Source organism: Leucoraja erinacea, unplaced genomic scaffold, assembly GCF_028641065.1.
Source record: "Leucoraja erinacea ecotype New England unplaced genomic scaffold, Leri_hhj_1 Leri_239S, whole genome shotgun sequence".
In the NCBI taxonomy this organism is placed as follows: domain Eukaryota; kingdom Metazoa; phylum Chordata; class Chondrichthyes; order Rajiformes; family Rajidae; genus Leucoraja; species Leucoraja erinaceus.
In genome coordinates, this window is record NW_026576140.1 from 169512 (window position 1) to 184450 (window position 14939).

Genomic DNA, 14939 nt, shown 5'->3' on the forward strand with positions numbered 1-14939 from the left:
TGAGAAGGGAATGGAGGGTTATGGTATGAGTGCAGGCAGGTGGGACTAAGGGGAAAAAAAGTTGTTCGGCACGGACTTGTAGGTCCGAGATGGCCTGTTTCCGTGCTGTAATTGTTATATGGTTAAGACTAAGGGATGTACTGGTCTCAGATTATGTGTGGTTCCTCTATCATCCCCTTATATGTACATACTTGGTTTCCTGTATTCTTTGTACGTGTCGGTTTGTAGATCGGGGGAATGTGGGAGGTGCTAAACGGTGGCATTAACATATAAAGAGCCTTGCAATTAAGGGCAGGCAGTTTTGACTTTTTGCCAGGTTGTAACCCAGTGGTTCCCAACGTGGGGCGTACGCTCCACAGGGGGGCAATTTGATTTTTAAGGGGGGCAATTGAGCGCGACTGAGGAGGTCTGGGTCCAAATTTTCGATTTTTCGTATGAGACAATCCACAAATATTTCAATATTCTAATAAAGAAATTTTCTCTCTTTATTACCTGTGAATACTCTTTTATTATCATATTTATCATTATTATTATTTTAATACCACCTAATGTTTTTTTCTTTTTTTTCTTACAATTTTTTAGTAATTTCTTGCTCAGAACTTTAACTGTCTTTTGTTTATTTCATTTTTCTTTTTCATTGATGCCATGTTCTTTTGAAGCTTGTTTAAACCAAGGTATTGGCGTTTTAAGCTTCTTCAGCTGAAACGGAGTTCACTTTTTAAATGATAAGATTTATATATCACCACATGGGGGGGGAGGGGGTGGGAGCATCAGGATTATAGAGGTGATTAGGTGGGGCATGGCCAAAAAAAGGTTGGGAACCACTGGTCTACAGATATGCATGGAGGTGAGAATAATTTCTTATCATTTTTGGAGATGGTGGCATTTTCTTTCATTATTGATAGTACAACATGAATTGTGAAGAATTCCAAAGAACACAGTGAGGTCAGGAAAAACTTGCTTTATTTGTCACGTAAGGCACAAATGCGTTGAGGCTTTCGTTTAAAAAAAACACTTTAAAATGCCTTTATGTACATGTACAAGTAAAAAATTAAAAGCTCCATTTTAAAAATGAAAAAATAAAAAAATAAATAAAATAAAATGCCTTTATGTTGTTGGGCCAGTGGCAGCCAGTTGGTTCTGTGAGCAGCCGGCTGTGTGCAGCTCGACTCAATTTTCACTTTCACTTGGGTATAGTATGAATGAGAGCGGAGGCTTGGCGATCGTTTCGCCGAACACCTCCGCTCGGTCCGCCTTAACCAACCTGACCTCCCGGTGGCTCAGCACTTCAACTCCCCCACCCATTCCGTATCCGACCTCTCTGTCCTGGATCTACTCCATGGCCAGAGCGAGCACCACCGGAATTTGGAGGAACAGCACCTCATATTGGATAGGCTGGGTGAGTGGGCAAATGTTTGGCAGACGCAGTATAATGTGGATAAATGTGAGGTTATCCATTTTGGTGTCAAAAACAGGAAATGGGAGATGCAGCGAGACCTGGGTGTCATGGTACACCAGTCATTGAAGGTAGGCATGCAGGTGCAGCAGGCAGTAAAGAAAGCGAATGGTATGTTGGCTTTCATAGCAAAAGGATTTGAGTATAGGAGCAGGGAGGTTCTACTGCAGTTGTACAGGGTCTTGGTGAGACCACACCTGGAGTATTGCGTACAGGGAATGGAAGGTTATGGCCTAAGCGCAGGTAAATAGGACTAGGGCAGAATATGTGTTCGGCACGGACTAGAAGGGTCGAGATGGCCTGTTTCCGTGCTGTAATTGTTATATGGTTAAAAAGTGTTTCCTCGTCTTAGTTCAAAATGGCTTACCCCTTATTCTTAAACTTGGCGGGTCTGGACCCTTTTTTGGACTGATGGAGTCGGGGGAGAAAGCTGGACAAAAAGAGATGTGGTCGGAACAGACTCCAGGAGTTGATTAGGAGGGGGGAGTCTCCTTAATTTGGAGAATTCAATGTTCATGTCATTGGGCTGAAAGCTATGAGGTGCTGTCCCCCTCCAGTTTGCGTGTTACCTCACTCTGGCAATGGAGGAGGCCCAGGACACAAAGATCCGTGTGGGAGTGGGAAGGGGAGTTAAAATGGTTGGTAACCGGGAGATCCAGCAGGCCTTGGCGGACCGAGTGCAAGTGTAGGGTGTAATGCACGCCTAGTCTAGATACAAGGAACAGCAGATGCTGGTTTACAAAAAGAGACACAATCTCCTGGAGTAACTTGCACCTCTGGAGAGCACGGACAGGCAACATTCTAGGTCAGGACCCTTCTTCACACTGCATGGTGTGGGGGGTGGAGAAAGTTGGAAAGGAGAGGTGGGAGTGATCACCTTACCTCTACAGATGCCGCCTGACCCACTGAGTTCCTCCACTGCTTTAGAGGGAATGGACAGACGACGTTTTGAGTCAGGACCCTTCTTCAGACTGATTGGAGAGGGTGGGGGGAGGAAGCTGGAAAAGAGAGATGGGGGCTGGACAAAGCCTGGCAAGTGATAGGTGGATACAGAATACTGGAGTAACTCAGCGGGACAGGCAGCATCTCTAGAGAGAAGGAATGGGTGAAGTTTCAGGCTGAGACCCTTCTTCAGAAGTGATAGGTGGATATGGGTGAGGGAGACACAAGAAACTGCAGATGCTGGAATCTTGTATGGAACACAATTTAGTTAGATGCACAGAGTCTCTTGCTCAGAGTGGGGGAATCGAGGACCAGAGGACATGGGTTCAAGGTGAAGAGGAGAAGATTTAATAGGAATCTGAGGGGTAACTTTTTTACACAAAGGCTAGTGGGTGTATGGAAGAAGTTTCTGGAGGAGGTAGTTGAGGCTGGGACTAGCCCAACGTTTAAGAAACAGTTAGATAGGTACATGGATAGGACAGGTATAACGGGATAAGGACCAAACACAGTGTTGGAGTAACTCAGCGGGTCAGGCAGCATCTGTGGAGAACATTGATAGGTGACATTTTGGGTCAGGACCCTTCTTCAGACTGACACTATGTTAACAGACGATGGGGTGATCAGCAGATGAGTAGAGTGTCAGAGGCAAGAGAAAATAAGGGGATAAAAGGGTGTGAGATAAGGAGAGAGGAATGTATATGTGCAGCTTTAAGGGACATTGGTCAGGTAGCATTTGGAGTATTGCATACAGTTCTGGTCACTCCATTACAGGACTGATGTGGAGGCTTTGGGGAAGGTGCAGAGATGGTTAACCAGAATGGTTTAAAAACAAGGAACTGCAGATGCTGGTTTACAAAAAAGGACACAAAATGCTGGAGTAACTCAGCGGGACAGGCAGCATCTCTGGAGAGAAGGAATGGGTGATGTTTCGGGTCGAGACTGAGGAGGGTCTCGACCAGAAACGTTACCCATTCCTTCCAGCATTTTGTGTCTACCTAAACAGCACCGATCTATCCATGTGGCGGTGTGGCAGCAGGCTGGAGGAGCGGGCAAAGGGCAGGTGAAGGGCTGTTTGCCAGTGTGGAATCGCCGGTGCTCCAGCAGGTGGTCAAGGTGGGTGAAGCCCTTACCACATGATGGGCAGTGGAAGGGACGCTCACCGCTGTGGGTACGCCGGTGCTGCCACAGGCTGGACATGCGGGTGAAACCCTTGCCACACTCAGCGCACACAAAGGGTCTCTCTCCGGTGTCACTCACCCGCTGGTGCTCCCGTAGCCCCCGTGCGCTCTTGAAACGCTTGCCGCAGTGGGAGCAGCCGCTCACCGACGTGGGCCCGCCGGTGTTGCCGCAACCCTCGTGAGCTGTTAAACGCCTCACCGCAGTACGGGCAATCGTAGGGCGGGCCACTGGTGGGCACCCGCTGGGAAGACAGGGCGTGGGAGGCGATGGCATAGCGCTCTCCACATACCGGGATGGGGGTGGGACGGTCGCCGGTGTGCACCCGCTGGTGGGACAACAGCCTGGTAGAGTTGGTGAAGCCCTTGCCGCACTCTACGCAAGTGTAGGGGCGCTCGCCGGCGTGGGTGTGCTGGTGCTTCAACAGGTTGCTGGAGCGGGTGAATCCCTTGCCGCAGTCGCTGCAAGTGTAGGGCCGCTCCCCGGTGTGCAGGCGCCTGTGCATCTTCAGGTGGGTGGACGACTTGAAGCCTTTGCCGCAGTCGGAGCAGGTGAAGGGCCGCTCACTGCTGTGCACCCGCCGGTGCACCTGCACCCCCGACAACCGGGCAAAGCTCTTGCCACAGGTGGAGCAGCCATAGGGCTTCTCGCCCGTATGCACCAGCCGGTGGATCTTCAGCTCATACCCCCTCGTGAAGCTCTTGCCGCAGTCGGAGCAGATGAAGGGTCTCTCGCCTGAGTGCACGCTTTTGTGCTGCAGCAGGTTGCTGTAGCAGGTGAACTTCTTGCCACACTCCGAGCAGTCGAAGGGGCGTTCTCCCGTGTGCACCCGCCGGTGGATCTCCAGCTCGCTCGGCCTCTGCCATGCCTTGCCACACACGTCGCATTCATAACGCTTCTCCTTGTTGTGCCCCGTCATGTGGTCCTCCATCGAAGTTCAGCCTCTCGAAGCTCAGCCCGCACACCGAGCAGATGGGGGGCTCACTGTCCGAGCTCACCTGGCCGCCCCCAATGGCCGCTCACGTCCGCGTCTCTACGTCCGCAGCAACGGCTCCTAAACCCTGCAGGAGGGGAACACAGAAGGTCAACAAGCTGGCAAACAGGACATTACTAACGCGCAAACATTACTAGTGTTTGAGGGGGGGAGGGAGGGGAGGGGATAGGAATGGAGAGGTGGTGAGGAGGCAAGTGGGGACAGTGGAAGTGAGGGGAAGGGAAGAAGGGAGGAGAGTGAGGGGAGAGAGGGGTGGAAGAGGAGGCGACTGTGCCTTTGCGGTTGCAGCTCCTAGACTGTGGAATCCCTGTTCCCATCAGAACTGCCCCCTCCTTCGACTCTGTTAAGTCAAGACAAAACTCAAGCCTTTCTTCAGATTCAGATTCAATTTTAATTGTCATTGTCAGTGTACAGTACAGAGACAATGAAATGCATTTAGCATCTCCCTGGAAGAGCGACATGGCACATGATTTGAATAAATAATAATAAGTGTCCGGGGGGGGGGGGGTGGTGATTGGCAGTCACCGAGGTATGTTGTTGAGTAGAGTGACAGCCGCCGGAAAGAAGCTGTTCCTCAACCTGCTGGTTCGGCAACGGAGAGACCTGTAGCGCCTCCCGGATGGCAGGAGGATAAACAGTCCATGGTTGGGGTGAGAGCAGTCCTTGGCGATGCTGAGCACCCTCCGCAGACAGCGCTTGCTTTGGACAGACTCAATGGAGGGGAGCGAGGAACCGGTGATGCGTTGGGCAATTTTCACCACCCTCTGCAATGCCTTCCAGTCGGAGACAGAGCAGTTGCCATACCATACTGCGATGCAGTTGGTAAGTATGCTCTCGATGGTGCAGCGGTAGAAGTTCACCAGGATCTGAGGAGACAGATGGACCTTCTTCAGTCTCCTCAGTAAGAAGAGACGCTGATGAGCCTTCTTGATCAGAGTAGAGGTATTGTGGGTCCAAGAGAGGTCATCGGAGATGTTGACTCCCAGGAACCTGAAGCTAGAAACACGTTCCACCTCCGTCCCGTTAATGTGGATGGGGGTGTGCGTGCCGCCTCTGGACTTCCTGAAGTCTACAATGAGCTCCTTGGTCTTCTTGGAGTTAAGGGCCAGAGGTTCTTAACGTCCTCTGAGGGAGAGCTATATGTATGTATTTATGTACGTACTTAATCTATGAACCACTGTTGTATAATGTTAGTACCTCCACCAATGTAAAGCGCTTTGGTCAACGAGAATTGTTTATTAAATGTGTTACAGAAATAAAAATTCTATAATAATAGTAAACTTGACTCCCACATCGCAAACTTTATTTGGGACTATAAATCACATCAAATTCATAGACGAGACTTATGTACCCCCAAAGAATTTGGCGGACTGACACTCCCTAATTTCTTGTATTATTACTGGGCAGTGAATATTAAGAATGTAATTTACTGGTTGGACAATTCAGCCCAGCAGGCAGAGTGGATAGTAATGGAGAGAGAGGATTGTTCGCCTTTTGAGATAGGCGCGATCCTTCTCTCCCCAATAAAATTCAAGATTATTTGAAAAAACATACACAAGAATATCAAACTGATGTCAGATATATTAGAGTTCAAGAAGAAACTGCAGATGCTGGAAAATCGAAGGTACACAAAATTGCTGGAGAAACTCAGCGGGTGCAGCAGCATCTATGGAGCGAAGGAAATAGGCGACGTTTCGGGCCGAAACCCTTCTTCAGACTGATGGGGGGTGGGGGACAAGGAAGGAAAAGGGGAGGAGGAGGAGCCCGAGGGCGGGCGGATAGGAGGGTGGGAGGAGACAGCTAGAGGGTTAAGGAAGGGGAGGAGACAGCAAGGGCTAGCAAAATTGGGAGAATTCAATGTTAATGCCATCTGGACGCAAGGTCCCCAGGCGGAATATGAGGTGCTGTTCCTCCAATTTCCGCTGTTGCTCACTCTGGCAATGGAGGAGACCCAGGACAGAGAGGTCGGATTGGGACTGGGAGGGGGAGTTGAAGTGCTGAGCCACCGGGAGGTCAGGTTGGTTATTGCGGACTGAGCAGAGGTGTTCGGCGAAACGATCTGGTTTGATCTGATCTGGAGAAACGTTCTGTAACACCGCAAGAAATGCAACACCTGTCCCTTCACCTGCCCCCTCGACTCCATTCAAGGACCCAAGCAATCGTTCCAGGTGCGACAAAGGTTCACCTGTATCTCCTCCAACCGCGTCTACTGCATCCGCTGCTCTAGGTGTCAGCTGATTTACATCGGGGAGACTAAGCGTAGGTTGGGCGATCGTTTCGGCCCTAAACGTCGCCTATTTCCTTCGCTCCATAGATGCTGCTGCACCCGCTGAGTTTCTCCAGCAATTTTGTGTACCTCAGATATATTAGATGAAGGTATGAATAGAAAGGGGGAGTCAAATAACTTAATATCATACTTGTATAATATCATTCTAAATATAGAAATACAATCATCAGATGCAATTAGGAGAGAGTGGGAACATGAATTAACATTAAAAATTCCTAAAGACAGATGGGATAAATACCTATATGTACATAACTGCTCGAATTAAAATAAGACGCATCCTAAACCAATTTAAAATATTACATAGACTATATTATTCGAAAACTAAACTGAATAAAACGTTCCCAAATGTTTCCCCCATCTGTGATATATGTTTATCTCAAGAAGCAACTATAGCACACTCCTTCGTCTCTTGCATAAAACTCCATACATTTCGGAAAGAAATCTTTTAAATCTTCACAAAATTAGTTAAAATAAAAATGGACCCCATACAGAATTGATTATTTTTGGAATAACAGAAGCCTGCTCTGAGCTAACTACATTTCAAAGACATTTCCTTAATTACGGCCTGATAATGGCAAAATTACTAATACTCAAATTTTGGAAAAATGCACCCGCCCCGACGCTCAAAGTGTGGATACAAAGCATGCCAGAGACGCTACATTTTGAAGATATGAGACTCATCTTAGCAGGAAAATCATAGCAATTTTTAAAGATATGGTCTCCTTTCATTGATTTATTGCAAGTATAGTATGGTGCAACTCAACTCTGGAAATTAACCGGTTCTGAACTGGGTGATGGGTGTGGTGAGATATGAAGTAGGTATATCCCTTCTCTGTTTCTAATCTTAGTTTCTTTTTTCTCTTTTTTCTCTTTCTTTCTTATTTTTCTTTATTTTTCTACAAGCCATCACTTGTTAAACCCAGGCACGACAGGGCTTTACACATCACACCTTCTTTCACTCTTTCCTTTTCTCGCTTTCTTTTTCTTGTGTTATCTTTCTTCTGTTAAATTTAAAATAGAAATAATAGGAGAAGATACCAATTTAAATAAAGATCAAAATGTTTTTTTTAATTATGGGTTAATAATTGGAAAGAAATTGATACTTAAATTTTGGAAAAATACAACCATACCAACTGTTAAAATGTGGATTAGGAATATGATGGACATAGCACGCCTTGAAGAAATGAGACTCCGACTAATAGATAAATATGACCAATTCTTAAGGAGTTGGTCTCCTTTCATCGACTTTTTGGAATCATGTGATGCAGCGGTACCGTAAAGATTGCTGATTTCAGTTCATGACGCGGATAGATCTACATCTCCGAATACAGATTTGAAAAATTCTCTTTTAAGGGGCCTTCTCTTCTATTTCTACTTTCCACTTTCTCTCTTCCTTTTTTATTTTTTATATACACACTTCAAGTTTTTCTACTCTCTACCATCTATTTTTCCACTTTTTCCTCTTTCTATTGTTTTCTTTTTCTTGTCTTGCTTACTTCCTTCTTATAACATAAAACTAGAGGTTGTACATAGAATGGATTACGGTATTACATAGTTGGCACCTAAAATTAGGTTCCACTGTACTGTTTTGTGCTGTATTAACTTCTAATAAAATAAACAAAAAAAACAAAAAAAAAAAAAACATTTTAAATAGAAGTTGTACACAAAATGTATTATGTCCTAAGCCACGCTTTATACTACTGTGCACTGGTTTTATTTATTTTTTAAATAAATAAATAAGTGACTTGACTTGAGGAGGACGGCCCTGCCCCGTGACGTACCCCCGCCCTGCTCCGTGACACACCCTACCCTGCATCGCGACGTACACCCGCCCTGTGCCGTGACGTACAGTGCCCTGCGTCGTGACGTACACCCGCTCTGCGTCGTGACCCCCTCCCCCCATCCCACACACGCATATCGCACATTACCGGTGATGAGGCCGAATAAAGTTACAAAAATAAGAGAAAATTAAAATAGGTTCCAGGGCTAGCTTACAGCTTATGTTTAGTGTCAAATTAGGCTTGCCTCAGGTTGCAGTGTGTGGGATAATGAATACCATAACATTGTCTCCCAAGTGAGGAGGTGACAGAGAGGAAGAGAGACATAGCTAGTCAAATCTTTGAAGTGAGATGCAATAAAGCAAATGACCAATGTTTATGGGGGAGGAGGTGATAGAGGAAGAGAGACATAGCTGGTCACATCTTTGAAGTGAGATGCCATAAAGCAAATGACCAAAGTTTATGAGGGGCGAAGTGACGAGAGAGGAACCAGGGAAGTGGAGAGATAAGATGACTTAAAGCAAATGGCCTATGTTTATGAGGGACCAAGTGACAGAAGAAGCAGCGAACAAGCTAGGGTGATCTCTTTGGAGATAAGATGACTTAAAGCAAATGGCCAATGTTTATGAGGGGCCAAGTGACAGAGAGGAAACAGCGAAAGAGCTAGGGTGATCTCTTTGGAGATAAAATGACCTAAAGCAAATGGCCAATGTTTTTAGTATATCTTGTACCATGTAAACAAAAGGCCTTTGATGTGATGCATTCTGTTGAAACCTTTTCCTGTACTTGCAGGTGCAGCAGGCAGTAAAGAAAGCGAATGGTATGTTAGCTTTCATTGCAAAAGGATTTGAGTATAGGAGCAGGGAGGTTCTACTGCACTTGTACAGGGTCTTGGTGAGACCACACCTGGAGTATTGCGTACAGTTTTGGTCTCCGAATCTGAGGAAGGACATTATTGCCATAGAGGAAGTGCAGAGACGGTTCACCAGACTGATTCCTGGGATGTCAGGACTGTCTTATGAAGAAAGACTGGATAGACTTGGTTTATACTCTCTAGAATTTAGGAGATTGAGAGGGGATCTTATAGAAACCTACAAAATTCTTAAGGGGTTGGACAGGCTAGATGCAGGAAGATTGTTCCCGATGTTAGGGAAGTCCAGGACAAGGGGTCACAGCTTAAGGATAAGGGGGAAATCCTTTAAAACCGAGATGAGAAGAACTTTTTTCACACAGAGAGTGGTGAATCTCTGGAACTCTCTGCCACAGAGGGTAGTTCAGGCCAGTTCATTGGCGATATTTAAGAGGGAGTTAGATGTGGCCCTTGTGGCTAAGGGGATCAGGGGGTATGGAGAGAAGGCAGGTACGGGATACTGAGTTGCATGATCAGCCATGATCATATTGAATGGCGGTGCAGGCTCGAAGGGCCGAATGGCCTACTCCTGCACCTAATTTCTATGTTTCTATGTTTACCTCTGACATGACTAATGTCTGTGGAATGTGCTAAGGGGACAAAAAAACCCTATTTAAGGCAATGTAATTCTGTTGTTCAGAGAAGGGGACCGAGGATAGTTGAGTGTCTACATTGGTCACTTAGCTGGAATTCTCGCTCCCTTCCATCGGCCGATGTTAAGTAAAGTTTTGAACTGGTCTACCAAACAGTTTGTGTGGTGTCTGTTTATTAAGAAGCGAACCTGGTTTAGTAGTTATAAAAGTAACCTTTTCACCGGCACCCTGACGTCATCCCCAATCCCGCTGCCAGGTGTAAAGCAAAGATCCTACTGCACGCAAGATAGATCACTCGACGAAAAAGACGTAGTACGGTCATGGGCAGATTCATGGGTAATTTTTGGCCCCATTTCCTGATTCCGGATTCCGTCTCCGCACAAAAGCCGGTTATGGAAACATCCTCGTAAAATATCGATGTTACAATATTCACCTTCAGCAGCGCTGCAGTTGTGCCACTGGCCGTGTGCGTGACTTTGGCGCCTTTGAGGGGGGGGTAGGGTCGGGATTAAAATGCCGTTTTCTCCTGCCTGTCTGAGATATATTTTATTGGGCTGCTAGCTGATGCAGAAAAATCATTCCGACTTCTGTTCTCGAAAGTTGTTAAAAACAATCATGGGACAATTGAGTCGCTGGAGTAAAATAACAAAGTGACATAACGCCGTCAAGGCTGACAACAGGATGGTTCTCACGCAGGGGACAAAACACAGGGTAAGTCGGCTATTTTACATATAAACGTGCTTCTTAGGATGACTTTAATCCAAATGTCCTTGCCAAAAGTGTGATTTTGGCCCCATACAAACCGGCAGTGTTTTTCCTGCCGATATGGGGTTCAAATTCAGTGCAACTGCAACGTTCCAATCGATCGCATTCCACAAAAACCCACTCACAAGATGATTTAAAAGCCCATTAATTTACGGAAATTAAACATTAAATTCCTTCCATTTGGACTATAAATTCATGACAATTAAATTTAAAATCATGTTATATTGTGAATTTGTGTGTGAATGTTTTGGCTATTTAAAAATGTTAACCTTTTCTTAAGAAATGAATAGATATTTAGATCTAGTAATTGAATTTTGTAAACATAGAAACATCGAAAATAGGTGCAGGAGTAGAGGCAATTCGGCCCTTCGAGCCTGCACCGCCATTCAATATGATCATGGTTGATCATCCAACTCAGTATCCTGTACCTGCCTCCTCTCCATACCCCCTGATCCAGTCTTTTTTCATATGAAAAGTCCTGACATCCCAGGAATCAGTCTGGTGAACCTTCTCTGTACTCCCTCTATAGGGTGATTTCATGAAAGGTCACTGGAGCATAGATCCGCACCCACGTGACCGAAAATCTGAAGTGGAGTACATGCTATACATCCGGTACATGTTAGTGAATGGGAAAACACGCACTTTCACACCCGTTAAAAACATCGAAAACGGACAGTTTTTGAGCTGCAATTTACTGTGCTAGTCGGGGTGACCGTGAGGCACAGCTACCTAAACTTACAGTCCAAAAAAAAGATTGAAACTAAGGTAAATTCAAGAGGGAGCTGAAGGTGCAAATCCAGCGGAAATGACCAGCGGACATTTGTCGTGGAGATTTAAAGATCCAAAATATCGGGAATTATCATGTTTGCTCGCTGCATTTCATCAAAAGTAAGGCATTATTGACTTTTTTTATCTTTATTCATTTGTTATATGAAAAGTTTTAAAAGTGAAAAATCCCTCAGTAAAATTGCAAAATCGCCCATGGTTCTCAGGTGGGTTTTAACATGCAAAATGAAAACGCTTCTGAAGCTACATTTACCATTTAAATAATCGTGAACTATCAATGCGTTTGAATTTATTTCACGCCGTTTTCGATGTTTTTAACGGGTGTGAAAGTGCGTGTTTTCCCATTCACTAACATGTACCGGATGTATAGCATGTACTCCACTTCAGATTTTCGGTCACATGGGTGCGGATCTACGCTCCAGTGACCTCTCGTGAAATCACCCTATGGCAAGAATGTCCTTCCTCAGATTAGGAGACCAAAACTGCACGCAATACTACAGGTGTGGTCTGACCAAGACCCTGTACAACTGCAGTAGAACCTCCCTGCTCCTATACTTAAATCCTTTTGCTATGAATGCTAACATACCATTTGCTTTCGTCACTGCCTGCTGCACCTGCATGCCTACTTTCAATGACTTGTGTACCATGACACCCAGGTCTCGTTGCATCTCCCCTTTTCCTAATCGCCCGCCCTGATAGCGGCTGCTGCCTGCCGCCTGCCACTCTGCCAATGGCACTTTCAAAACAAACCTACCCGCATGCTGAGGCCGGGAGGAGGGAGGGGGAGGCCTCTTTCTGCCGTCTGAAGCAGCTGCACCGCTCAGCCCCATACATAGAAACATAGAAAATAGGTGCAGGAGTAGGCCATTCGAGCCTGCAACATCATTCAATAGGATCATGGCTGATCATCCAACTCAGTATCCTGTACCTGCCATCTCTCCATACCCCCTGATCCCTTTAGCCACAAGGGCCACATCTAACTCCCTCTTAAAAATAGTCAATGAACTGTGGCCTCAACTACCTTCTGCGGGAGAGAATTCCAGAGATTCACCACTCTCTGTGTGAAAAATGTTTTCCTCATCTCGGTCCTAAAAGATTTCCCCCTTATCCTTGCACTGTGACCCCTTGTCCTGGACTTCCCCAACATCGGGAACAATCTTCCTGCATCTAGCCTGTCCAACCCCTTAAGAATTTTGTAAGTTTCTATAAGATCCCCCCTCAATCTTCTAAATTCTAGCGAGTACAAACCGAGTCTATCCAGTCTTTCTTCATATGAAAGTCCTGACATCCCAGGAATCAGTCTGGTGAACCTTCTCTGTACTCCCTCTATGGCAAGAATGTCTTTCCTCAGATTAGGAGACCAAAACTGTATGCAATACTACAGGTGTGGTCTGACCAAGACCCTGTACAACTGCCGTAGAACCTCCCTGCTCTTATACTTAAATCCTTTTGCTATGAATGATAACATACCATTTGCTTTCTTCACTGCCTGCTGCACCTGCATGCCTACTTTCAATGACTTGTGTACCATGACACCCAGGTCTCGTTGCATCTCCCCTTTTCCTAATCGGCCACCATTCAGATAATTGTAATTAGCTACAATTAGATAACTAACTAATTATATGCTTTAATTTCAGGTGATCCAAGTAAGATGGTTTCATATTTGTTTCAGAATCGACAATAACTGAAAATTTATTTCAGTTCTCTTAATTTTTAAGAAACTTATGGGCTTTTGAGTGTCCTCGATCAGAGCTTTTGTGTTAAGTCAATGGAATAGCATTAGGGTGATTTCACGAAAGGTCACTGGAGCGTAGATCCGCACCCACGTGCCCGAAAATCTCAAGTGGAGGACATGCTAGACATCCGGTACATGTTAGTGGATGGGAAAACACGCACTTTCCCACCCGTTAAAAACATAGAAAACGGCCAAGTTTTGATCTGCAATTTATTGTGCCAGTCGGGGTGATCGTGAGGCACAGCTACCTAGATTTACAGTAAAAAAAAAGATAGAAACTAAGGTAAATTAAAGAGGGAGCTGAAGGTGCAAATCCAGCGGAAGTGAACAGCGGACGTTTGCCGTGGAGATTTAAAGGTCCCCAATATCGGGAATTATCGCGTTTGCTCGCTGAATTTCATCAAAAGTAAGGCATTATTGACGTGTTTTCCCATCCACTAACATGTACCGAATGTCTAGCATGTCCTCCACTTGAGATTTTCGGTCACGTGGGTGCGGATCTACGCTCCAGTGACCTTTTGTGAAATCACCCTATAGGGAAGATGCTAATATCCGAGAATGAAAATTGCCATTACTTTTTTAATACTGATGATATGAAAGTGAGTTAGGTGTCAAATTAAACTTCATGTTATGCTTTATCTGATGGGATAAATTGCAGACTTGATTTTTAAAATCTCAAAATTGTGTAGCATTGCTACCTGGAGAAAATCGCGTTTTAAACCCGCCCCCCCCCCTCTCAACGGCGCCAAAATCACACACACGTTTTGCAACATACCTACAAGTGAGCAAACGCGATCATTCCCAATATTATCAATTCTGATATCTGCACGGCCAATGTTCGCCAAGCACTTTAGCTTCTGTTGTTCCTTCACCTCTCGCTTCTCTTTACATTCCCTTTTGGAATTCTGAAGTTGGGTAGAAACATAGAAACATAGACATTAGGTGCAGGAGTAGAGGCCATTCGGCCCTTCGAGCCTGCACCATTCGCCATTCAATATGATCATGGCTGATCATCCAACTCAGTATCCCGTACCTGCCTTCTCTCCATACCCCCTGATCCCCTTTAGCCACAAGGGCCACATCTAACTCCCTCTTAAATATAGCCAATGAACTGTGGCCTCGACTACCCTCTGCGGCAGAGAGTTCCAGAGATTCACCACTCTCTGTGTGAAAAAGGTTCTTCTCATCTCGGTTTTAAAGGATTTCCCCCTTATCCTTAAGCTGTGACCCCTTGTCCTGGACTTCCCCAACATCGGGAGCAATCTTCCTGCATCTAGCCTGTCCAACCCCTTAAGAATTTTGTAAGTTTCTATAAGATCCCCTCTCAATCTCCTAAATTCTAGAGAGTATAAACCAAGTCTATCCAGTCTTTCTTCATAAGACAGTCCTGACATCCCAGGAATCAGTCTGGTGAACCTTCTCTGCACTCCCTCTATGGGCAAGAATGTCCTTCCTCAGATTTGTAGGTATGTTACAAAATCTACCTGAATCGTGGTTGAGAATCTGCCCCAGCCCGT

At 45.6% G+C, this 14939-nt stretch overlaps 1 protein-coding gene across 1 annotated transcript; it reads right to left on the reverse strand.

Moving 5' to 3' along the window:
* Positions 1-806: 806 nt before the first annotated feature.
* On the reverse strand, positions 807-14855 carry LOC129716452 (zinc finger protein 239-like). Its single transcript, XM_055666322.1, has 2 exons — positions 14198-14855; positions 807-4635 (listed from the first exon to the last, which is right to left on the reverse strand). Exon 2 carries the CDS (start codon positions 4503-4505, stop codon positions 3648-3650), a length of 858 nt encoding a protein of 285 aa, XP_055522297.1. The 5' UTR covers positions 4506-4635; positions 14198-14855; the 3' UTR covers positions 807-3647.
* Positions 14856-14939: the final 84 nt, after the last annotated feature.